General features: G+C 45.5%; 1 protein-coding gene across 4 annotated transcripts in view; it reads right to left on the minus strand.

Annotated features, from left to right (window-relative positions):
- LOC308569497 (sodium channel protein type 5 subunit alpha-like) overlaps window positions 1-25,849 on the minus strand; it is a 40,929-nt gene that overhangs the window by 12,269 nt on the left and 2,811 nt on the right. The window contains exons 3-18 of one of the 4 annotated variants that reach the window (XM_081163456.1): window positions 23,873-24,112; window positions 22,253-22,316; window positions 20,291-20,432; window positions 19,316-19,513; window positions 18,588-18,767; window positions 16,927-17,328; window positions 15,882-16,008; window positions 14,103-14,341; window positions 10,234-10,443; window positions 8,849-9,202; window positions 7,173-7,622; window positions 5,207-5,338; window positions 4,307-4,427; window positions 3,520-3,674; window positions 945-1,118; window positions 185-307 (exon numbers count right to left, since the gene is read on the minus strand). In XM_081163456.1, coding sequence (XP_081019582.1) covers window positions 185-307; window positions 945-1,118; window positions 3,520-3,674; window positions 4,307-4,427; window positions 5,207-5,338; window positions 7,173-7,622; window positions 8,849-9,202; window positions 10,234-10,443; window positions 14,103-14,341; window positions 15,882-16,008; window positions 16,927-17,328; window positions 18,588-18,767; window positions 19,316-19,513; window positions 20,291-20,432; window positions 22,253-22,316; window positions 23,873-24,112 — 3,311 coding nt within the window. Of the gene's footprint in view, window positions 1-184; window positions 308-944; window positions 1,119-3,519; window positions 3,675-4,306; window positions 4,428-5,206; window positions 5,342-7,172; window positions 7,623-8,848; window positions 9,203-10,233; window positions 10,444-14,102; window positions 14,342-15,881; window positions 16,009-16,926; window positions 17,329-18,587; window positions 18,768-19,315; window positions 19,514-20,290; window positions 20,433-22,252; window positions 22,317-23,872; window positions 24,113-25,849 lie in introns of all 4 variants that reach the window. The other 3 variants (XM_081163455.1, XM_081163458.1, XM_081163457.1) reach the window with 3 other exon arrangements.

Genomic DNA, 25,849 nt, shown 5'->3' on the forward strand with positions numbered 1-25,849 from the left:
AACAATATAGAACATGTTCATAAACCTCTCATGACTCGCAGAAATCTTTGATGTGCCAAATGGGAATCCCTGTTCCAATCTCCTTTACCATCCCCTCATCACAGTAGCCTTCAAAAGAAACAATTTACAAACCAAAGGCCTTTTCATAGGGCTAATGTTCAGTGATGGCGTTCATTCAACTTACCCTCATCCCTTCAAATCGTGACAGGGCTCTTAATGGCCTCAAAGCTCTTAGGGTTCTGAGAGACTTTATGGGACCCATGTCAGATTGTCCAGCCAAAGTTGCTACGAGGGTTACTAAGGAGACCTGCAGAAAAAGTAGTGAGGGGAGATGTTCAGTAGCAAAAGCACAAAGGAACAATTTCACTATGTATCTTAATCTGCCTCCTTGCCATGCCAACATTTTTCAAACATGCTAAAGCACCGCTTTTTTGAATTATGGTGCTGGAGGAGACTCTTGAGAGTCCCATGGACTGCAAGAAGATCAAACCTAGCCATTCTTAAGGAAATCAGCCCTGAGTGCTCACTGGAAGGACAGATCCTGAAGCTGAGACTCCAATACTTTGGCCACCTCATGAGAAGAGAAGACTCCCTGGAAAAGCCCCTGATGTTGGGGAAGATGGAGGGCACAAGGAGAAGGGGACGACAGAAGATGAGATGGTTGGACAGTGTTCTTGAAGCTACGAGCATGAGTTTGACCAAACTGTGGGAGGCAGTGGAAGACAGGAGTGGCTGGAGTGCTCTGGTCCATGGGGTCACAAAGAGTTGGACACGACTAAACAACAACAGCAGCAAAAAGCACCGCTTCAAAACAAAAGCATAAAACCGTTTTACACAAATTGCAGGGCTTCCCTTTAGGCAAGGAGAGTGCAAGAATGCCCAGTCGCTATACCTTGAAAGCTAACGGCACCCATTCCACAGAATGGTTCAAAGGCAACACTTACATCTACAATTATGAAATCAAGCCAGCACCAAACATTTGTGAAATATTTGTGGAATCCATAAGCCACCCACTTCAACAGCATCTCCAGGATAAAGATGTAAGTGAACAATTTGTCGGCATAATCCAGCATGATTTTAACATTTGGTCTCTCACTCAAGTGTATATCTTCAAATGCCTGGAATAAGAAAGTTAAGATGTATCTTGCTACTGATCAAGCAGAATTTTTAATTTGCAGACTCCTTTACAATCTTTCCTTAATTGTGTGAATGTACTGCAATTTTCCAATCCTACTGCATAACCATAATACTGGAGCTGTATATATATATATCTCCATGAGAACTTGGGGGCATAGGACATGACAAATGAATGATCCCAGGGATTCATGTACTAAATGCAGTGATATTACAACACTGGCAACCCATAACATAAAATACTCAGGGTGGCTTACAATAAAGTAGGGATGCTTAAAAATTATCTGCACCTGAATTTTTCCTGGATTTTGTATCTTACCCAGGTTGTGGAACAATACCAATCTATTAGCAAAAACTTGCTGATTTCCAGATTTCACCTGGACCACTGTCAATGTGACATTTTGTGATGGTTTTCAGTTCTTTCCAACCATTAAATAGGACAGCTCAGTCGGTAGAGCATGAGCCTCTTAATCTCAGTGTCGTGGGTTCGAGCCCCACGTTGGACGAAAGATTCCTGCATTTCAGGGGGTTGGACTAGATGACCCTCATGGTCCCTTCCAATTCTACATTTCTATGATGTAATGCCTCCCTCCTCTCCAGGAGGCGAATGTGCACATGTATTCATCAATATTTATTTAGTTATTGTATTTATTAGCTGCTCTTCTTCACTGAAGATTACGGAGTGGCATACAGTAGGGTTGCCATATTTCAAAAGGTGAAAATCCAGACACCAAAGTTAATGAGCTTTTTTTCTGGGGGGTGGGGATTTGCCATAAATAAATTGATGGTAAACGTGTTGGCAGGGACTGCCTGGCTTTTGACTTGCATCCTGCGGTGAGGCAATCCGCTGCGGCCACTGGTGCACTGGGCTCAGCCGAGGTGCCAAGACTGTGTTGCCCTTTTCGCTCCAAGGTTGCCCCAGCATGCTGCTGGCACAAGCACAGCCTGGGGTGAGCGCAGCTCCCCAGAGCCTCCAGCTGTTTGGGGTTCGGGGAGACAGGGGGGGCACAATTTCCAGCCAATCCCAAGCCTCTGCATTCCTCTCCGGATTGCCTTGCTGCGCTTCCCGCCGGGCGCGCAGCAGGCACCATGTCTTCTCCGGCCACTTTGTAGTGCACCGGACACAGGAAGGACAGCGAGGGGGCTCTCAGTGATCCCTCAGGGAGGCTCAACGGGCACCTCGGGCTGCCTGCCAGGGTGAGGCCGTCCTGGACCAACGAGGCAGCCAGCAAAGAAGGCCCATCCGCCCCGGCTCGGCGGGCGAAGCGGAGCATGGCACTGCAGCTGGACTCCTTTTTCCCCTGAAGACTGGCGTGCGCACACTTGGAGTCTCCTAGTTTCCCCATAGTGAGGCGTCCCAGCACCGACCCCTCTCAGAGACCCTCACTTGAGGCAACATTCCCAGGAGCCGCAGGGACCCCAAGCCCCACCCAGGAGCTCCCTGTCTCTCTCAGCACTCTGCAAGCGCAAGGGAAGGGCCAGATTGGAGGCGTGGGTCCCCTCAAGGACTTACTGTGCCTGCCTCGACAGATGTGAGGGGCACCTGCCCAGCCAGGCTCTACCCAGGCGTGTGTCCGTCCGTCCCCTATCCCACTCACTTAGGCATTTGCTTCCTTTTCTGCCTTCCTTTTGCTGCTGCATCTGTGACTGGAGCAGTTGGGGAGGCTGCGTTGGGCTGCCATACGTCTGGGTTTCCCCAGTCATTTTAACCCTTATCGGAAATTTCCCCCAGACACAATTTCTGAGAGCCCAATCCCTTCTATGTCCGGGAAAACCCAGACGTATAGGCAGCCCTACATACAGCAACTAACCAGCAGGTGAGATGATTATATACAGTAATTCATTAAACTAATGAGCACATTAAAACTACTAAAACACTTGACTGGTGAAATACAGTACAGAAACGAATCTTGATATGGTGGCACGTGCCATGCTGGTAAAAGAATAACGGGTCCACCATAATCTCAGAGAAATTTGGCCTTCCAAACAGTGTTTCCAGTCTAATAAGATTAAATAAATATCCAATGGTGGTGGTGATAGAGGTGCGTGAGTATTTCCCCAAACAGAAAACCTGATCCAAGCACCCAGTCAGGCTTCATTCTCGCTGCAATCCTATGCACTCTTACCTGGAAGTGAGTTCCCATTGAACTCAATGGGATTTATATCAGAGCGGACATGCATAGGATTGCACTGATCAATGGTGATTAATACCATCTGGCTAGAGCGCCAATTCCCAAATCAGCAAAATGTGCCCCCTGTGTTTGCCAGCATTATTTCATCTTGGAATGGAGTGGTGGTTTAGAAATATAATCTTTCTTTTCTCTGCTCTGTCCAGTGTGCCACTTAAGCCACAGAGTTTTGTGTGTGAGAATCAGATTAACATACCAGAGCTCCACTGCTCAGCAGAATCATGAACACAATGAAGCTTTCAAACCAGTTGTGCTCTACAATTCGGTAGCATGTCTTTCTTAGGTTCCACCATAATCTGCCTGGAAACTTTTCAGTGTTCACCATACACCAAGGAAAACGCTGAGCAAATTCTGAAAGAGACAGACAATAAATAACAATCCACATTATGGGGTTGGTACAACCCTTGTAAGGGACGTGGGTGGTGCTGTGGGTTAAACCACAGAGCCTAGGACTTGCCGATCAGAAGGTCGATGGTTCGAATCCCCGCGACGGGGTGAGCTCCTGTTGCTCGGTCCCTGTTCCTGCCAACCTAGCAGTTCCAAAGAACATCAAAGTGCAAGTAGATAAATAGGTACCACTCCGGTGGGAAGGTAAACAGCATTTCCGTGCGCTGCTCTGGTTCGCCAGAAGCAGCTTAGTCATGCTGGCCACATGACCCAGAAGCTGTACACCGGCTTCCTTGGCCAATAAAGCGAGATGAGCGCCTCAACCCGAGTCAGTCACGACTGGACCTAATTTTCAGGGGTCCCTTTACCTTTACCTTTAGAACCCTTGTACAAGTTAAATAGTACTGGCAACTGACTTTTAGCATGCATCCTGCAATTAATGGAAGCTGGTGATCCCCCTTCCCATCACTGCTCTCGCTTACATCATTGTCAGCAGGTGGAAGCATGCAAAAGAAGACAAGAAGCACAGGCTGGCCATTTTGGGTTGCAGCCTCATGTTGCCCTGCATAGAATAAATTGATGAAGTGCATCCTTACTTTCGGGAAAACAATTATGTGGCTCCGAGTCCTCAGCTAGTTCAGGGATCTGCTTCAGGAATTCTTCTGAGTTTGCTAGGTCCACGGTGCTGCCTTCTGAGCAGCTAATAATGTCAGCTCTCTGCAAAAGAAAAATAGAGCCTTGAGTTTTCTTTTTTACCAGGCATTGTCTGTCGGTTTTGCCTAACAGGAGTGCAGCTAGAATTTTATATTAATGTCGTTAGCAGCCACATGTGGATTTTAAGAAATTTAATGCTAGGCATATTGGGATGAGTGATTTTTACACCAGGACCACGGTGCATGGGAATGGGAGATTTAACCTTTCAATTCCTAGGTGAAATCCTGACAAAATCCAACCTCCCTGCACCACAGTGCAACAATTACTGGTAGTCACCGGAGTCAATAGGAGGATTTTTTCCTAAGGCTAATCTTTGCACTGGGAGCGATGTATTTTAGCCACGGTCATAAGGGTTAAAGGGTTAAACCTCATCTCCCCACATGGTATGGTTTTGGTGCCTGGTATTAAATAAAACAAAATCAGTGACACGCTTGCTGTGTGATTAATGTAACACATACAAATTTCTGATCTACAATATCCATTTCAGCACCAAAAGAGGTTCAAAGGCTCTGAATCAGCATGCCTTACCCCTCAAAACAAGCAGGCAGGCAGGCAAGCAAGCAAACTAACTAACCAGTCAAAGGAAGATACTCAAAACAACCTGCTTGGGTTTCAATTCAACATATTGAATGGTGACGTTTCAATTAGAGTTGTGACGTTGTTTGTTTCGTCCTGATTTTAATGCAACCTTTCTTTTTTACCCAGTTCTGCAATCAGGGCATTTTATCATCTGGATTATCATTCTCTGCTTTTGCTTTTCTTTATTGGTGAATAACTTTTACCTCTTTTTGTTTTGGTGAGGAGGACCCAGCTTTCCAATGCATACTTGTTTCCCCAGGAGAGGAGATTTCAGATGTTCGGCTCCAGGCATCGGAACTCTTGCTCCGCTCTCCTCTCAATCGCAGCTGGTTTTCCTGCTGAAGATAAGCCACATTCATCTGCACTCAAGATCATGCCACTTGTATTTGTGGTCCCTCCTACTGTTAGTTAAAGCCATGGGAGCTAAAGAGAGGTGTATTTCTGTGACTCAAACAAAATTAATGTCATCTGTAGGGGAGTGGATTCTAATCGGAACTGTGGCAGAATTTCTCCCTGCACCATTTCCCAGTGAAAATCTCTTGCCCAAGCTGGTATTTGCCTCGCAGAGGGAAACATACAGGTATCCATAATGTGGTTGTATGTTGTGCCTCGCAGGGCAAATAGCACTGGAAGAGGGCATTTTCATGCAAGCATTCAGGAAAAAGATAAGGTCTCTTCCACACCCACTACATTCCTTATCAGAACCCCCACAGCCCCTGATCTCCCAACATCACATATAGTTTGGCTTTCCGGCAGGCAGCAAATCCAACAGCTTTATCAAGCGCTTCCTGAACCACGGTTCATTGTTGGTGAGCTGTGGTGGGCATATTGGGTCACGTTGTGTATGAGTAGCCTGTACCAGGTCTCTAGGTGGAGTAGCTACAGCATACAAGGGAAATGCACTTTTATTTCCCTGGGTATTGCTTCTTCTCAGTGCCATTTTCCTTCTCTGCCCTGATCCTCAGCCTCACTTGCCCGACATTGCCTCTTAATCTGATTGGCTGCAGCCACCCATGTGGTTTTGTTTACAAAAGTTACCAGGTTAGATTAGCGTCATGATGTTTCAGGATGTGATCAGTCAAATTTCACGCAAATGGGCAGGGGGTGGAAGGAAGCTGTGCTAGGAAATGAGGTGAACAATTAAGAGCAAGAAAGGGTGTATTCCATATTGAGCTTATTGAAAGAAATGTGGGGATGATGATGATGATGAGAGGAGGAGGAAAACCTCCTGCGGACTGCCTCGCCAGAGTGGTGCATGCTCTGGTTATCTCCCGCTTGGACTACTGCAATGCGCTCTACGTGGGGCTACCTTTGAAGGTGACCCGGAAACTACAACTAATCCAGAATGCGGCAGCTAGACTGGTGACTGGGAGCAGCTGCTGAGACCACATAACACCGGTCTTAAAAGACCTACATTGGCTCCCAGTACATTTCCGAGCACAATTCAAAGTATTGGTGCTGACCTTTAAAGCCCTAAATGGCCTCGGTCCTGTATACCTGAAAGAGCGTCTCCACCCCCATCGTTCTACCCGGACACTGAGGTCCAGCTCTGAGGGCCTTCTGGCGGTTCCCTCACTGTGAGAAGCCAAGTTACAGGGAACGAGGCAGAGGGCCTTCTCGGTAGTGGCACCCTCCCTGTGGAACGCCCTCCCACCAGATGTCAAAGAGAACAACAACTACCAGACTTTTAGAAGACATCTGAAGGTAGCCCTGTTTAGGGAAGCTTTTAATGTTTGATGTATTAGAGTATTTTAACGTGGTTTTTTTGGGAAGCCGCCCAGAGTGGCTGGGGAAGCCCAGCCAGATGGGCGGGGTACAAATAATAAATTATTATTATTATTATTATTATTATTATTATTATTATTATTATTATTATTATTAACAGCACACAGGACTGCACTGAAACAGCCTATGAGCAAAGGTGAGAGAATGCAGCTGGTAACACAGTTAGGGCAGAAGCTAATCTTGTTCCTCATGAGGTGACCTCCTATCAGCACAATCACATCAGTGGTTCTGCTTCTCATTAATTCTACAGTGTGACAGAATGTTCAGAAAGTGGGACAGAATATTGAGGACTGACATTAATATTGCTGTCTCCATTTCTGTCCGCTGCAATATTTGCCCACCTTTCCTTGAACATGGAAATGTGGCCTTCAGCTGACTCCTTACCTTCTCAGCATATTCTGTCTCCATGGCTGCCCCCTGCTTCTCATCAGCATCTTCAGACCCCTCGCTATCGGACTCGGGGGCAGCAATGGGAACACAGACAAACACATTGGGGTTGCTGATGAAATCATCCGGGATATGAACTGAGCACCTCTCCCCGTTCTTCTCGCTCTCTCTGTTACCATGACTCTCCTTGAAGTTCGGGAGATCTTTTCGAAGCTCCAGCCCGTTCTTCTCAGATTCACATTTTATTTTCTTCTGAGCTGCCTTCCGCTTGTACCCAAGAGCTTTGAAACAAAAAGCCAACATTGCCTGTTTTGCTGCATGCAGCCCCCGGTGGATCCGAGCGAAGGCAATTTTAAGGTTGTTCGTTTCTCGGTCGTCTTCCGGGAGTTGGAGGAGGTTGTCAGTGCTGAACGAGTTCAGCAGCAGGGCGATGAACAAATTGAGCACCTCAAAGCAACGGGAAGAGCAAATGTTTAACAACATTTCTAGCATAATTGTTTTTTTTTTTCTGAAGAGAGATGGAAACACCCAATTCTGGCATGACCAGGACAAGGAAACCAACCAACAGCCAGGGATAGGCAAAATTTGTCAATTTTGGTTTCTCCCAGTTTCTCATTTTGTCAACCTTAAGTTCAGTTCTCCACATTTGCACATCAATTGACATGTGTGGGGGTTTTTTATTTTTAAAAAAACACCATGAAAATTCATCAGCAATTTAGTGCAAATTTATTGTGATATACACACTTTGTATGCAATTTTGCCTAATATATGCATTTCTGGAAATCAATTTTCCGTAATATAATGCATTTTTATGTTAGCTTGATTAACATATACTTTTTAAAGCACATTTTACCCTAGTTGTATGCATTGTCTACTCTTAAAATGATATATTTGTTTTCATTCTTATTAATTCTTTCCAAACTAGTTTTAGAACATAGGTGGAATGAACAAATATCAACAAATTGGAGCAGAAAATCTGCCTACAAAGCCAGGTAAGAGTGAGAGGCAGGTAAGATGCTTTACTTCCTTCTCCTGTCTCCTTATTATGGAATTTCATTTCATTTCCCAATGGCTTGAGAAAAGACTGAAAGAAGAGTTTGGATTTGGATTTGATATCCCGCTTTATCACTACCCGAAAGAGTCTCAAAGCGGCTAACATTCTCCTTTCCCTTCCTCCCCCACAACAAACACTCTGTGGGGTGAGTGAGGCTGAGAGACTTCAGAGAAGTGTGACTAGCCCAAGGTCACCCAGCAGTTGCATGTGGAGGAGCAGGGAAGCGAACCCAGTTCACCAGATTACAAGTCTACCGCTCTTAACCACTACACCACACTGGCTGATGTGAAAGATGTGAGAAAATAAGAAGGTCCCTTCTAGATCAGGTCAATGGCCCATCTAGTCTAGCCTTCTGTTCACACAGTAACCAACCAGATGTCCATGGGAAACCTGCAAGCAGGACCTGAGTACAACAGCACCCTCCCCACTTATGATTCCAAGAACCTGGCAGATGCAGCCCAGGACAGATTTTCTGGAGTACTACCATTCCACATACTTGTCTCATTTTAAAGATACAGCATTAGGATTGACTTTTCAAACACATTTCCCCTTTTCATTAATAGCAAAGCAAAATTTTGATAAAAAGGGGAGGGAAATCAAAAGGTATCTGTAAACTCACCACTAAATTTCCAATCACCATGACCAGCAAGAAGACAAGCAAGCACATTGATTGCTCATTGACCACCATGCAACCCCACATGGTTTCAATCCATTCTCCACACAAAATTCGGAAAATAACAAGGAAGGAGTGGAAAAAATCTTGCATATGCCATCGTAGTTTGCAGTCATCGGCCAATTTCTTACAATGAGTCTTATAGTTGCCCCCAAATAGCTGCATTCCAAATACAGCGAAGATAAAGACGATAATGGCCAGAACGAGGGTGAGGTTGCCCAGAGCATCCACTGAGTTTAAAATTATCTTAATAAGGGTGTTTAAGGTTGGCCAAGACTTCGCCAACTTGAAGACTCGCATCTGTTGGGGAGGAAAGTATTGTATTGTTAGATAACCAAAGAACAGAACAGTTTGGCAGTTTCTATTTTTTGTAGCCTTCAGTTCTAACTCTGTTTATCCTTCTTTTCAGCTTCATCTTGCCTTTTCGTTCTCTTTTGAACATATTGTTATTTATTATGTCCGTCCCTCAGCAGCCAAACAAACATGTTTAGCCTGGAGAAGAGGAGGTTAAGGGGTGATATGATAGCCATGTTCAAATATATAAAAGGATGTCACATAGAGGAGGGAGAAAGGTTGTTTTCTGCTGCTCCAGAGAAGCGGACACGGAGCAATGGATCCAAACTACAAGAAAGCAGATTCCACCTAAACACCTTAACATTAGGAAGAACTTCCTGACAGTAAGAGCTGTTCGACAGTGGAATTTGCTGCCAAGGAGTGTGGTGGAGTCTCCTACTTTGGAGGTCTTTAAGCAGAGGCTTGACAACCATATGTCAGGAGTGCTCTGATGGTGTTTCCTGCTTGGCAGGGGGTTGGACTCGATGGCCCTTGTGGTCTCTTCCAACTCTATGATTCTATGATTCTAAGTGCCTATGGGGAAGCCCCAAAGCAGAACATGAATGGAGTAACACACTCCCACTCATTTTTCCCTAGCAACCGGTATTTAGAGGCATGCTCTCTGCGATGCTGGAAGTAATAGTTGGCCATCGTGTCTAGTGGCCACTGATAGCTTGTCTCCTTCATGTCTCTCCCAAGCAGCACAGCACAGCACAGGAGCTGGCCTTGGACACATATTTTCTACTCCCTTCCTGGTCCTGAAAGCACCGGGTGGCCTTGGGGAAGTTGCTGCTTCTTGCCCTCAATTTCCTCTATCTGAAAATAACATCCCTCACAGGGCACATCTGGAGATTAGCAAGTTAAATCTTTCACAGTGCTCCACAAATGTATAATCAATAGTGATCTTCTGCAAGAGATGTAGCTCGTGGGAAATCCTGTCCTATATGTCCATGAAAAAAAGAAAGGAAGGAAGAGAAAAAAAGAGAGCGAGGAATTACCAGCCTCAAGGTCCGTAAAACTGTAAAATTTCCTTTCCTGCTGCCTTTTTTCCCTGAAGCCTTATTCTCTTTGGGTTCACTGCTCAGTTCAATGATGCTTATGAAGACAATCACACTGTCAAATATATTTGAGCGCTGCTGAAAATAATAATAGGGATCCAGCGCAATGATTTTCAGGATCACTTCTGCAGTGAAAATTCCGGTGAAAATCTGCAAAATAGAAGTGGAGACGTCAAATCTGCATGTTCCAGAATCCTCTCTCCTCATGCCAGGGTTAGGGACAGTTCACATGACAAACAGACATGTTGAGAAGTCCGCAAACCCTTCCTGGGGGGCTCCATTGCGGTCTGGCACTCCCTCCATCACCCTTCACAATCAGACAAGGGAGGCCCCTTGGGCTGTGTCCCGGGCAGCAAAGGACGTCCCTGGGCTGAGTTTGCTGCCCAGGAGGCAACAGATCCTGCCAGCTCGCTCAATCAGCCAATTGTGAGTGGGCAAGGGGGTGGGCCGCTCCTGGAGGGTGGGCTCAGTCTGCTCCCTGGGCATATAAGAAAAGCATGTGGCTTTTTCCTGGCAGCCACTCCTAGAGTCAAAGTGAATGGCAGCATGTCTGCCACCTTTCCTTTGGCTTGCGCTATTAGACAACATTGTGAGATTTATAATATTAAATATAATTTAGTTTCATTTGCAGACGATATTCTTTTGTTTATTTCATACTATTCAGGCTAGTATTCCCATCTTGATGCAAACAATAGGTGCTTTCGGTAAAGTATCTGGTTACTCTGTTAATTGCTCCAAATCAGAACTGATGCCAATAAGTCAAAACCTGATTACCCATTCATCCAAGGAATATAAATTCCAGATTTGTTCAAAATCTATTAAATAACTAGGTATGCTAATACCAAGAGATATAACCGTTTGTCATAGTTAACAGAAATAAATTACCGTATTTTTCGCCCTATAAGACGCACTTTTTCCCCTCCAAAAATGAAGGGGAAATGTGGGTGCGTCTTATGGGGCGAATGCAGACCCCTTGGCTTCAGCGATAGCAACACGAAGCCTCCGAAGCCTGCGCTCCGGGGGCTTCGCGTTGCTTCCGCAGAAGCCAGGAAGGGCCTGCTGTTTGAGGCTGGCGGTGGAGGAAAGCAGCGCTTCCCCCATCGCCAGGGCCAGAGGATGGGGGGCAGCAGGAAGGCGCGCGACGCCTTGCTGCTACTCTCCAACCCGGGTTTGAGGCTGGCGGTGGGGAAAGCAGCGCTTCCCCCATCGCCAGCCCCAGAGGATGGGGGGCAGCAGGAAGGCGCGCAACGCCTTGCTGCTACTCTCCAACCCGGGTTTGAGGCTGGCGGTGGGGAAAGCAGCGCTTCCCCCATCGCCAGCCCCAGAGGATGGGGGGCAGCAGGAAGGCGCGCGACGCCTTGCCGCTGCTCTCCAACCCGGGTTTGAGGCTGGCGGTGGAGAAAGCAGCGCTTCCCCCATCGCCAGCCCCAGAGGATGGGGGGCAGCAGGAAGGCGCGCAACGCCTTGCTGCTACTCTCCAACCCGGGTTTGAGGCTGGCGGTGGAGAAAGCAGCGCTTCCCCCATCGCCAGCCCCAGAGGATGGGGGGCAGCAGGAAGGCGCGCGACGCCTTGCTGCTACTCTCCAACCCGGGTTTGAGGCTGGCGGTGGGGAAAGCAGCGCTTCCCCCATCGCCAGCCCCAGAGGATGGGGGGCAGCAGGAAGGCGCGCAACGCCTTGCCGCTGCTCTCCAACCCGGGTTTGAGGCTGGCGGTGGAGAAAGCAGCGCTTCCCCCATCGCCAGCCCCAGAGGATGGGGGGCAGCAGGAAGGCGCGCGACGCCTTGCCGCTGCTCTCCAACCCGGGTTTGAGGCTGGCGGTGGAGAAAGCAGCGCTTCCCCCATCGCCAGCCCCAGAGGATGGGGGGCAGTAGGAAGGCGCGCGACGCCTTGCTGCTACTCTCCAACCCGGGTTTGAGGCTGGCGGTGGGGAAAGCAGCGCTTCCCCCATCGCCAGCCCCAGAGGATGGGGGGCAGCAGGAAGGCGCGCGACGCCTTGCCGCTGCTCTCCAACCCTCCTTTGGGCTTTTGCGGGAGATGGGGAAATTCCCCCACCTCCCGCAAAAGCAGGCAAAAGCCGTGCGCTCTTTAAAGGGGCTCCGCGGCTTCTGCTGGCTTTTCTACGAGGGGGGGGAATTCCCCCACCTCCTAGAAAAGCCTGCAGGAGCCGTGCACCCTTTAAAGAGCAAGCGGCTCTTGGGGGCTTTTCCCCAAGGAGGGAGAAGGGACTGACTGGCCGCATCAGTCCCTTCTCCCTCCTGCGGGCTTTTGCGGGAGATGGGGGAATTCCCCCACCTCCCGCAAAAGCCGTGCGCTCTTTAAAGGGGCTCCACGGCTTTTCTAGGAGGTGGGGGAATTCCCCAACCTCCTAGAAAAGCCTGCAGGAGCCGTGCACCTTTTAAAGAGCGCGCCGCTCTTGGGGGCTTTTCCCCAAGGAGGGAGAAGGGACTGACTGGCCGCATCAGTCCCTTCTCCCTCCTGCGGGCTTTTGCGGGAGATGGGGGAATTCCCCCACCTCCCGCAAAAGCAGGCAAAAGCCGTGCGCTCTTTAAAGGGGCTCCACGGCTTTTCTAGGAGGTGGGGGAATTCCCCAACCTCCTAGAAAAGCCTGCAGGAGCCGTGCACCTTTTAAAGAGCGCACCGCTCTTGGGGGCTTTTCCCCAAGGAGGGAGAAGGGACTGACTGGCCGCATCAGTCCCTTCTCCCTCCTGCGGGCTTTTGCGGGAGATGGGGGGAATTCCCCCACCTCCCGCAAAAGCAGGCAAAAGCCGTGCGCTCTTTAAAGGGGCTCCACGGCTTTTCTAGGAGGTGGGGGAATTCCCCAACCTCCTAGAAAAGCCTGCAGGAGCCGTGCACCTTTTAAAGAGCGCGCCGCTCTTGGGGGCTTTTCCCCAAGGAGGGAGAAGGGACTGACTGGCCGCATCAGTCCCTTCTCCCTCCTGCGGGCTTTTGCGGGAGATGGGGGAATTCCCCCACCTCCCGCAAAAGCAGGCAAAAGCCGTGCGCTCTTTAAAGGGGCTCCGCGGCTTCTGCTGGCTTTTCTACGAGAGGGGGAATTCCCCCACCTCCTAGAAAAGCCTGCAGGAGCCGTGCACCCTTTAAAGAGCAAGCGGCTCTTGGGGGCTTTTCCCCAAGGAGGGAGAAGGGACTGACTGGCGGAGCCAGTCCCTTCTCCCTCCTTTGGGCTTTTGCGGGAGATGGGGGAATTCCCCCACCTCCCGCAAAAGCCCGCAAAAGCCGTGTGCTCTTTAAAGGGGCTCCCCGGCTTTTCTAGGAGCTGGGGGAATTCCCCACCTCCTAGAAAAGCCTGCAGGAGCCGTGCACCCTTTAAAGAGCTAGCGGCTCTTGGGGGCTTTTCCCCGAGGAGGGAGAAGGGACTGACTGGCCCTTTCAGTCCCTTCTCCCTCCTGGTCGAAAAGCCCGCAGGAGTCACGTGGGGCTCCTGTGGGCTTTTGCGGGAGGTGGGGGAATTCCGCCACCTCCCGCAAAAGCAGGGAGAAGGTCTTGGAGTAGCGCACAGGCTGCGTGCAGCCTGTCCGCTGCTCCCAGAGCTGCGGGGGGGGGAATCATATTTTTTTCCTTGATTTCCCCCCCTGAAAACTAGGTGCGTCCTATGGGCCGGTGCGTCTTATAGGGCGAAAAATACGGTAATAAAGAATTTTCTTCAGATAGTGATAGGTGAGAGTCATTGAACCTTATACCTTTTGGGGAAGGGTGAATGCTGTCAGAAATCGAAACAATAATAATAATAAACGCATAAAAGCTTATTACATGCTGATGCAGAACATCCTGCTTGCCAGAATTTGCTTACCTTGTTGCCTATCCCAAGCATGGCCTCGAAATCAGGGGACATTTTATAGTGTTCTAGCGCCATAAATAGAGTATTCATCACAATGCAAACTGTGATTGTGAGGTCCGTAAATGGATCCATAACAAAAACGCCCACATTCTTCTTTATCTTCAACCACAGTGGGCAAAAGTTCCACACAAGATACTTTGCAGCCAAGTTCTTCAAGAAGCGGGGGCACTTCTGATTAGATTCTTCAAGTTCTAAACATTAAACACATTAAAGTAAGGTCCCCCCTCCCCATAAAAAAAGATTTAGAAACAATAAGTACTTGTGAGAACAACTCCTACTGAATCTGTTGATGCTCCAGCAGAATTCTTTTTAAAAATGTACGACCAAGGACTATTGTAATTGATATCTCTGTTAGAATTCCTGCTCCATGATTGCAGTCATGGGATTGTTGTCTTTCACATGATGGTATATGTATTGACTCCACAGAGTGGGAAGTGACAGAGTCAGGATGTTTGTGTTACTGTGTTCCGTGAAGTGGGACTATTGTCCTTTGTTCTTTTTCTCTTTGCTGTCTGATGCTAGAGAGAGAGGGAACCATGTTGCAGTGCTCCGTGTGTGTTTATATGTAAATAAAGTAGGTTAGCCAAAATGCTGAGTTGCTGAGGTCTATTATGCAACTGCGCAAACTCTGCGGATTCCTAAGTGTGACGGTGTCGGTTGGCATCAGTCGCTGTGATGTTCGGGCTGAAGAAAGCTTTTGAAGCTCCTGAACGATCAACCAGGAGGGAGAGAACTTGCCAGTCGGGCATGTGTCTCAGGGTCCTACTCGAGTGTAGGCCGAACTCCTAACAATCCCATGGGCCAGTTCTTTGTAAGACCATAGGAAACTATTTTATGTCAGAAGCTTTGTCCAGCAGGTTCAGTGGCTTTCAGGAATCTTGCCTAGCTCTTCATGAAGACACCTGGGATGAACCTGGGGCTCTCCACATAGAGGGCATGTTTCTTTGACCACTGAGCTACAGCTCATGTGACTGTATCGCTATTCCAGTTTCACTAGGATCCTATCTGTTTCTGATCCCAAAGTGCTAGCTAGTTACCTTGAAAATCCCTAAATGGCACTTCCCACCCTACCGGTGGGGAAAGGGTGAGAGAAGATCTACATTTATTTTATTATTTTTATTTCTTAAATTTGTATACTGCCCTTTATCTGAAAATCTCAGATAAAATCTTATCTGAAAATGCTTACAGCATAAACATACAAAGTAAAAACACAAAATTCATATGAAAAACCAGAACCAGAACAAAACAAACCCGTAGCCCCAACTCCCACATCAGGAACAAAGGGACAGTAAAGGTCTACATTGGGATCGGCTACCCCTGTGATTCCTGCCACCTGAAGCAGTCGTCTCATCTTGCCTCAAGGCAGGGCCAGCCCTGAATCCCTATTTAAAGGTGATATGCAACACAGGAACAATACATAGACCCAAGTGCAAGTGCTAAATCCGCCCATTTGTGGCATTTAAAACATGTCCTTAACCTTGGTATCCAACCACTATATTGGGACAGTAAAGGTCTACATTGGGATCGGCTACCCCTGTGATTCCTGCCACCTGAAGCAGTCGTCTCATCTTGCCTCAAGGCAGGGCCAGCCCTGAATCCCTATTTAAAGGTGATATGCAACACAGGAACAATACATAGACCCAAGTGCAAGTGCTAAATCCGCCCATTTGTGGCATTTAAACCATGTCCTTAACCTTGGTATCCAACCACTATGAATATGCAACAACATACCTTCCAGCGCACTGGTAATGATGCTGACAGCACTTGCTGCCCTTTGTCTTTGAAGTGGGTGATTATAATAATCTACTGAGAGACGCTGAGTTTGGAACCTCTTGTTGGCTTCATCACAAGAAGTAGTCTGTTTAAAGATGTAAACAACATGTCTAGTTATGGAAGCGTTATGTGCTTCGATCTCAGGCGGTAAGAGAAACAGATATGAACGTAAATATGCTTATTGCAAAGTTCAGCGGACCACACAGTCTTAATACATTCGGAGGAAATGTCGAGTGACAATGAGTATTATTGTTCAGTCGTTCTAAGTTTCATTTTCCTCTCACTTCACTATTTATTAGTTCCTTCCTCACCCAGTTTACATGCAACTCAGGACAACACTTCATGCATTTGATGAAGCAGGCTGTAGTCCATGAAAGCTTCTGTCATAATGCATTTGTTAGTCTTCAATATGGGTGTGCCTTTGGAATCTTAGCTTTAGAGCTGCACAGCAGTCCTTACCTAAAAGAGAATGGATGCACTATGGTGCAGAAAGAAAATATTTGCTATTTATTCATACCACAGGGCTCTCACCTCTTAGCTCTTACTACTCCTTCTTCTTTAAGTCTGCCCCTGCCCCCAAACTTTTTGGTAGTGCTCCCCACCCTCCATGCCCACTATTCACAAATACATTTACAGTGAGATTCTGTGAATGCCTATTTGGAAGTAAATCCCATTGAGTTCAATGAGGTTTACTCCCAGAGAAGTGATTAGAGGATAATAATCTTAATTGTTGTTGTTGTTGTTGTCATTTGTTTGTATATATATAGAGAGAGAGAGAGAGAGAGTTGCAAATTGCCCTAGGACTAATGATGAAGGCTGGGGAAGAAATTTAAATCATCATCATCTGTAGGGAAGTAATCTGAGGATAATTTTTAGGGGTGGAAACATTTTTCCTCTAGGTACAGAAAACATATATAGCAAAAATTGATTACTGCATCCTAGACAACTGGGGGGAAGCCACCAATCAGAAAATTGCATCTGTCTGATTACATTCTCAACTCACCAGATCTCCTTTCCCAGGATTTTCCATAACTGGAGGAAGTAATGACCCTTCATTGGAAATGGGATCCATGTTAAACGGCCTTGTTCCACTGCCCCCCATCAATGAAACCATCCCATTGCAATCGTCTCCAGCGGCCCATCTGCCGGGCTGCATGTAGTTTGGAGCTGTCAGGCGAGGACTGTAGCTGGTTTGACTTTGGATGCTTGGACGCCTTCCCATTCGTGCAGCCAGCAGTGTGCTGTGCTGGATCTCCGTCTCCCCAATGCTGCTAGATTCATCCTCCCCAAACTCAGCCCTTGAACCAGCATCTCGGCCGGATACATGGAAATTGAATACACTTCCATGACTTGGTCGGCGTCTGGTTGGGTTTGAACTAGGACCGTAATTGTGGCTAATGAGAGACTGCAGAGATCAAAAGAAGGAAAAAAGAGCAAGAGTGATGCAGACTTTGACATGCTCTGTACTAAATACATTTAATGTTGGGTGTAAGAGTCACTTACAGAAATCCTACCAATTGCAACAGAAAACTTTATGACTGGCCTTGTGCCTTCCTGTTAATAAAGAGCACTCTGCGTTCAGAATTGTCAGCTTGTTAGGAGTGATAGCCTGCTTCTCATTAACTCAGTCTTGCACATACACTCCCGTCTCCCAGTTAACTACTCCACAAATTTTTCCACTAGTACTTAAGTCTGTTAATCACTTATGGCTTCCTTACCAGTCACAGGAACCAAGGAACTTGCTATTTATAAGCCTCTGTTAATTCTCATACTTACTGCCATGTGAACCTGCTAGGACCACCAAGGAGGATTACAATTTTGTAACACCTTTATTCAGACAGATGACACTGCAACTGATTTATTCTATGGCTGTTAGTTGATTTATGGACAGGGTTTGCTATTTTTTATTGTTGTGACCTACTAGTGACCTATTACTGAGGACTGCTAAGAGTAAAGGAAAAACAAATACATCACATATAAAGCTTTATGCATAGATTGGTTTCCTACTGTTGTAGAATATATATACTTTCTAAAATGTAAATTTGCTAAAAACATTCATGTAGATTTAGGGTTGGCAAATGCTGATTAAAAATTAAGTGTCTTAGTTAAAACCTTTTTTCTCCCTTCATTTAAACTCCTCCATCTATGAAGACAAGTTAGAGTGCAATTAAAAGTGAAAATAAATAATGGTTGGTTAAAACTATGGTTTTCCCAGTAGTGATGTATGGAAGTGAGAGCTGTACGATAAAGAAGGCTGATTGCTGAAGAATTGATGCTTTTGAATTATGGTGCTGGAGGAGACTCTTGAGAGTCGCATGGACTGCAAGAAAATCAAACCTATCCATTCTGAAGGAAATCAGCCCTGAGTGCTCACTGGAAGGACAGATCCTGAAGCTGAGGCTCCAATACTTTGGCCACCTCATGAGAAGAGAAAACTCCCTGGAAAAGACCCTGATGTTGGGAAAGATTGAGGGCACAAGGAGAAGGGGACGACAGAGGACGAGATGGTTGGACAGTGTTCTCGAAGCTACCAGCATGAGTTTGACCAAACTGCGGGAGGCAGTGGAAGACAAGAGTGCCTGGCGTGCTCTGGTCCATGGGGTCACGAAGAGTCGGACACGACTAAACGACTAAACAACAACAAAAGCCTTATGAAATAACTACCGGTTTCCGATAGCTGTCACTAGACTGTGATTTTGGGGTTTTGGGATCTTCCCCATAATCTTCCATCCCCAAAGACAACTTTTTCATTCTGTTGCTTCGTTCTTTGACCTCTTTAGAACCTATAGGTGACACTTCAAATGAGCTATGAGACATGCTGTCGTTTTCTTTTGCAGCTAATTCCTAGAATGAAGAAAAAGAGAAGTGCACATTGTACCATTATGTCTTCATATGAGATAATAATAATAATAAAAAAATACTTTTTGGTATGACAACTTCCCATTCACAGATAACAGTTTGCATTGGATATCCAAATTACTCACAACCTTCATGATTTTAAAGTAAATCACGGTGTTTTTCTAAAAGGATTTTTGTCTTGACGGATTTTTCTTGCCTAGCAGGTGTTAGCTATGTTTCAAGTCTGAGTTCCTAGTTTTTGGACACATGAAACATGGAAGCTGGTGCTTAATCTCCTACGGAAGCATCATAATTAAGTGGCAAGTTCTTGCTTTGACCATGTTTAGATCCCATCCCATGTTCAGTTTATGCTTTCCCCATTCTAAAGAGCTTTTTTTATGCCAGCAGACCTATGCAGCTGCTAAAAAAACATTTGATTAGTGGGTCATTTTAATTACCATTTTGTATTGTTTTTAACGGTGTTTTATGTTTTATTGTATACATACTATATATAACTACTGCTATAAACTATTGCAATGGGGCAATATATGAACCTCCTGCTCTTTCTTCAGCATCTCCATGGCTTCACGAAATTTCCTTTCTTTTGCTTCTGTTTCAGCAATAGTGGCTGTGCTCTGTTCTTCGTAGGCCATCGTGACCACGGCCAAGATCAAGTTGACCAGGTAGAATGATCCCAGAAATATGACCAGCATGAAAAACAGCATATAGATCTTCCCAGATGCTCTGAGAGTCTGTAGTCAGAAAGAATACAGTAATCATTCGTTTGGTTGTGGTGTTTACAAAATGTTAAGGTTTTCATTACCAGTTTCCCATATGTTAAAGGGAAAAAGGCCTTTGAAATCATATAGAAAACATGAACCACACTAAAAAATAATAATACAGTATTTCATTAACCAAAATAAAGATGATGAAAGAAAGAACATTAAATCTAAAAATGACACATGAAATTCTATGCTATGCATGATCCAAGCTTTGCTTAAAAACTGCCAAGGAAGGAGAGTCCACAACCTCCCAAGGTGGTCTGTTCCACTGTTGAACAGCTCTTACTGTTGGAAAGTTCTTCCTGATGTTCATTCAGAATCTCCTTTCTTGTAAATTTAATCCCCTGGTTCGGGTCCTACCCTCTAGAGCAAGACAAAACAAGCTCGCTCCATCTTCAGTGGCAGCCTTTGAGATATTTGAAGGTGGCTATCATATCTCCTCTCAGACTCCTGCCTTTTGGACCCAAGAGAACCCTTAGATGGCTAACAATATTTTGACAATTTTTTTACAAGAAGGAACATTCATAACTGTGGTCCCCCTTCTGCGCTCTGAGGTGGCACAGTTTATTCTACCAGCTCAGGAATCTGTGACAACATTTCCATCTCATATTATCACCCCAGGATTCCGCTTGGTAGACTCTAGCATATCATTCTGCTACTTGTATAGCGATGACGGGAGCTGTAAAAGGTAGGCAGACTATGGCAGTTTCCCCATGCAATTTGTTTCAAAAGAATTGAAGCATATACCTGTTGATAGAGGCGTTCCCAGTAATCCTGCGTCATGAGGCGAAACAAGGAGAGGAAAGCCCAGCCAAACGTATCAAAGCTTGTGTACCCATAGTCAGGATTTTCTCCAACCTTCAGACATACATATTTCGGCGGGCAGGAACTGCAAATAACAACTTTGTTTCAGTGATAAAATTCTCCAGCATTTAAGTATGAAGAGAAAGTTCTGCCAATACAGTGGTACCTTGGCTTACATATGCTTCAGGTTACAGATTCCGTGAACCCAGAAATAGTACCGTGTTCAGAAAGTGGTGGTGGGGGATGAGTGTTCAGACCCTTGGGCCCTCACTTGTGGGGTGCCTCAGGGTTCTGTCCTCTCCCCCATGCTTTTTAACATCTATATGAAGCCGCTGGGAGAGATCATCAGGAGGTTTGGGCTGGGTGTTCATCAGTATGCGGATGACACCCAGCTCTACCTCTCTTTTAAATCAGAACCAGTGAAGGCGGTGAAGGTCCTGTGTGAGTGTCTGGAGGCGGTTGGAGGATGGATGGCGGCTAACAGATTGGGGTTGAATCCTGACAAGACAGAAGTACTGTTTTTGGGGGACAGGAGGCGGGCAGGTGTGGAGGATTCCCTGGTCCTGAATGGGGTAACTGTGCCCCTGAAGGACCAGGTGCGCAGCCTGGGAGTCATTTTGGACTCACAGCTGTCCATGGAGGCACAGGTCAAATCTGTGTCCAGGGCAGCTGTTTACCAACTCCATCTGGTACGTAGGCTGAGACCCTATCTGCCTGCGGACTGTCTCGCCAGAGTGGTGCATGCTCTGGTTATCTCCCGCTTGGACTACTGCAATGCGCTCTACGTGGGGCTACCTTTGAAGGTGACGCGGAAACTACAACTAATCCAGAATGCGGCAGCTAGACTGGTGACTGGGAGCGGCCGCCGAGACCATATAACACCGGTCTTGAAAGACCTGCATTGGCTCCCAGTACGTTTCCGAGCACAATTCAAAGTGTTGGTGCTGACCTTTAAAGCCCTAAACGGCCTCGGTCCAGTATACCTGAAGGAGCGTCTCCACCCCCATCAGTCTGCCCGGACGCTGAGGTCCAGCGCCGAGGGCCTTCTGGCGGTTCCCTCACTGCGAGAAGCAAAGCTACAGGGAACCAGGCAGAGGGCCTTCTCGGTAGTGGCGCCCGCCCTGTGGAACGCCCTTCCAGCAGATGTCAAAGCGATAAACAACTACCTGACATTCAGGAGACATCTTAAGGCAGCCCTGTTCAGGGAAGTTTTTAACGTGTGACATTTTACTGTATTTCTGGTTTTTATGGAAGCCGCCCAGAGTGGCTGGGGAGGCCCAGCCAGATGGGCGGGGTATAAATAATAAATTATTATTATTATTATTATTATTATTATTATTATTATTATACCTTGGGTTAAGAACTTTGCTTCAGGATGAGAACAGAAATTGTGCTCCGGCAGTGTGGCAGCAGCAGGAGGCCCCATTAGCTAAAGTGGTGCTTCAGGTTAAGAACAGTTTCAGGTTAAGAACGGACCTCTGGAACGAATTAAGTACTTAACCCGAGGTACCACTGTATATGGAGATACTTGAAAATATGTGAATTTTTTTTTTTCTTTCTGAAACATGGCTCCTACATTCAGCAGAGCTGTGGCTCCCAGTAGGTTGGCCAGAGTGGAATTTGTGGCCCTCGGGCTGGAAATCGTTCCCCACCCTTGCAACAGAACTGCAGCTTCCAACTGAAAATGGTAAATCTCAGATCTCACCACACTGGGGCACATTCACAATGTTCCACATGCAAAAACGATGAGAAGGTCACATTTGACTTTGAACACACAAAAATTGAATTTGAGAATGTGGGCCACAGTTTTGGGAGGAGGGGAGGTAAGTAAGCAGAAAGTAAATAAATATTCGGAGTGAATAACAGATATTAAACACACTCATAACAGGTATTATGTAAACTTACCCACCATCTGAAGCATTGCTGCACAATAAATAATCTTCAGTGCCATTCTTATGTATGTAATTCACTGCAACAAAAGAGTCAAGGATAAATATGGTTCCAGATAAGTAGAGGTTCTAAAACAGCCAGTCGTTTTGTCAAAACCCATGGTTATCGTCCTGGCTTATCAACAAACCACAGTTTAAACTAATCACTGTTCCTCCAGTTCTGATATAATGTGAAACAGTTTAGTTTAAAACCAGAAGTGGGTGCTTCTAATCACATCTGTGCTAAAGGAGGGGAGGGGAAGGAAGAGTGCATGAGCCCAAGGTTTCCTGTTGCTCATGCAGTAAACTAAACTAGGGTTGCCATATTTCAAAAAGTGAAAATCTGGACACAAAAGTTGTTGAGCTTTCTTGGCCAAAGTTGTTAAGTTGTTGAGCTTTGGCAAAATCACAAGGACGTTCTGGAGCTAATTTTAAGGAAAACAGGAAACAACACCACTGCCTCCATGCAATATTGTCAGAACTTGGAAGCTGCAGCCATGCAACCCCAGTAAGCGAGGCTTCAGTGGGGGCAGCAAGGGGGACGGCATCATTTGTGCACAATATGGTTACCAGTGTGGTCACTCCATAGATTTGAATAATGGCATTATGATACTGGATTTTGCCTTTTACACAACTGCTGCACATTTGGATGACTAGCATCCTGTCCAGTGAAGCTGAACATTAGGAGATTCTAGGCAGTGCAAAACAAATACTTCTTCACACATAGTTTGACCTATGGTATTTCCACCCACTAGATGTAGTGATGACCACGACCTGGATGACTTAAACAGAGAATTAGATCAATTCATGGAGGTTAAGTCTTTTTGATGGCTACTAGCCATGAGGTTATGTTCTACCTCCACTGTTGGAGGCACACTGTGCCTGTAAATACTAGTTGCTGGGTATCAGAGTTACACAGCGAGCCACTGTGAGAACGGAGTGTTGGACTTGATGGCCCTTTTGCCTGGTCCAGCATGGCAGAGGCAAATTTAGGGGAGCATGACAGGTTCACCCACACTGGCTACTGAGCCAAGAGGGTGCTGCAATAATGATTTAGAACAGAAGGCAAGAGGCGGGGGCTGCTGAATTTCGGCATCACACCACTGAAATTTGAAGGCCCAACATTCTCCACTGAGCAGGGGCCTCCTTCTTATGTTCTTATTTTTGTTAGACAATAGCCTTTTTACGTAGGAATTGTTAAAGAACTCTTCGGTGGATGCAACCAGGACTTGGTGATTTGTTCATTTTTAATTTGTCAGTAAGACTTAGTACTTGATCAGTTACCACCTCAATTCCTTGGACTCCCATCCTGTGCAAGTTAAGGCACGGGGTTCAGTTACAATCACACCACTCATGGAAGCACACTTGGGAGTTTGAAAGTAAGATTGCAATAATCCAAAAAAGGATTTATCCCAATGCCACCCGCATGGCAAACCTACCGAAGCACTTATCTGATACTTATAAATCTCACTATTCTTAGGAGTAACAGTCTGAAGTGGCAGACTCGTGTGTTTTGTTTGCTAGGGCCCATTTCAAACCTGGAGACAGAAGATGGAATAAATCCATTGTTTTGCAAAGATCTGAGGACAGCATTTACCTGGGCTATTGGTAAAATTCTCATACGGAGTCAAGTTCTGTTTAGATGAAAAGGATGTTTCATTGGATATGCTCTGGCTGATATATTCCGTGTAGTTCTTGACACATTTGTGTCTCAAATGTCCTTTAAAGAGTTGAAGACCAATGAGGGCAAACACACTCAGGCAGAAAACAGTCAGGATCATAACATCTGCGAGTTTCTTAACAGACTGGATTAGGGCACCTACAATGACTTTCAGACCTGCAGAGGGGGGAAATGAATGACATATTAAATTCAAAATCAAAGTACCTGCAGAACAATTTGGAATGCCCAAATTGACCTAGAGTTAGTTTTGCCCCTCATTCATCTGTGTGATGAACTATTTTTGGTAGCTTTGATAAAAATAAATAGAAAGAAAATGTATTATGGATACCACTTGGAGGAAGGCAGGGTTGTCTGAGCAAATTTCCAGCAGCTCAGTTTCAAAACATGTATGTTTTGAGGGGACAAGAGGTATCTTTTAAGGGAATAAAGGAGCAGCAAGTATGCTTCTCAAAAACATTATTTAAACCCTTGAACTAAAAAAGAAGCTGCTACTAATAGTAAAATGTAATACACTGCCATGTCCATCTTTATTGTCTGAAATATGCCTATATATGTTGACATGTACCCAATGTTGTTCATTCACTGTCTACTATATATTTTGGAAAGTTGCTTGTCTGTTCACTATGCATTTGGACACCTCTAAAAATTTTGAAACCAGTTTTTGCATGATGGTTTCTGAGATCAAGAAGCACATTTTCGTCTATGTTTGGATATAGTTGGTGACCATTTTGAATCAAGATGGCAGACTGAAGTTTTCAAAATTGCACTGATTTTACCCACTGATTTCAAAATTACTTTTTTGTTTCTTAGAATTCCTAAGCAATAGCTGAGTACAAAACTGCTAGCTTTTTTAAAAAAAATAAACACAAATTTGGTGTGTCATATCCATTCTGAAAGCAGAAATTGCTGTGCAGGATAGTAAGTGATCTATAGGCATTAGCGGTCTGTTTTTAATAACTAAAATGATTAAGCAATGTTATTAGATGCCCAGGGTTGTGCCTTGACACTGATAGCAAAAAGTCCGTTCATGTCCTTGTTTTCCTCTATCGATGGGATGAATGACTAGACTGATTATAATTTGCCACATTAAACGTGTCATTGTTTAATTTTCTCCAACCAAAATTACTCACTGTGCATTAACAAATTGTCATCCTTTCATTTCTGAACTCTGGATATTGTTCAGATTGCTGCAAATACACAATTTGCTATGATTTACAGCTTGCATCCATTAAGCGCTGCCCCTGTAGTACCCATAAGGGGTTTGGGTTGCCCCCTAAATTACAGCAATATATTTGATTCAGATTGTGCTGATATAATCAATATGCATATATGTTGCATTTAATCAATGCACATTCACTGTTAAGTGAAAACTGTGTCAAACACCAATGCACGATACAAGCATACACCAGTTCTGATACTAATTTTAGAACTTATCTGAGGTAAACTCAAAGTGAAACATAGTGGAATGTAGTGCAAATAAACCCATGCTTTCCTAAATATTCTGTGTACAGCACTTAGTAAATTGTTTTATGTGCTCCATTTAATAAATAAAAACAACAGATGGATGGAACAGAGAAAATCTGTTCATTGTTGGTAGCAAACCTATACAGCATCCGGATCTGTAATCAGTGGTCTTGAATTTTCAGCACAGTTTGTATGATTTGTAAATGGGCAGCCAGCCAGCATGTTTTGCTTTGCATAAAAATAATATCAAATGAACAATCACTAACCATAACTGTTTGCAACAGGACATGAAGCAATTGATTTTCTCTACAGGTGGTACAGCAAGCTAACATTTTTATTATTATTATTATTTAACACCTTCAAATGATGAAGGTATTTCATCCGCTTAGGGAAGGTAACCTACGAGACACCTGCATTTGGAAGTTTTCA

The sequence above is a fragment of the Podarcis bocagei genome, assembly GCF_964188305.1.
Source record: "Podarcis bocagei genome assembly, chromosome: 12".
Taxonomy (NCBI): domain Eukaryota; kingdom Metazoa; phylum Chordata; class Lepidosauria; order Squamata; family Lacertidae; genus Podarcis; species Podarcis bocagei.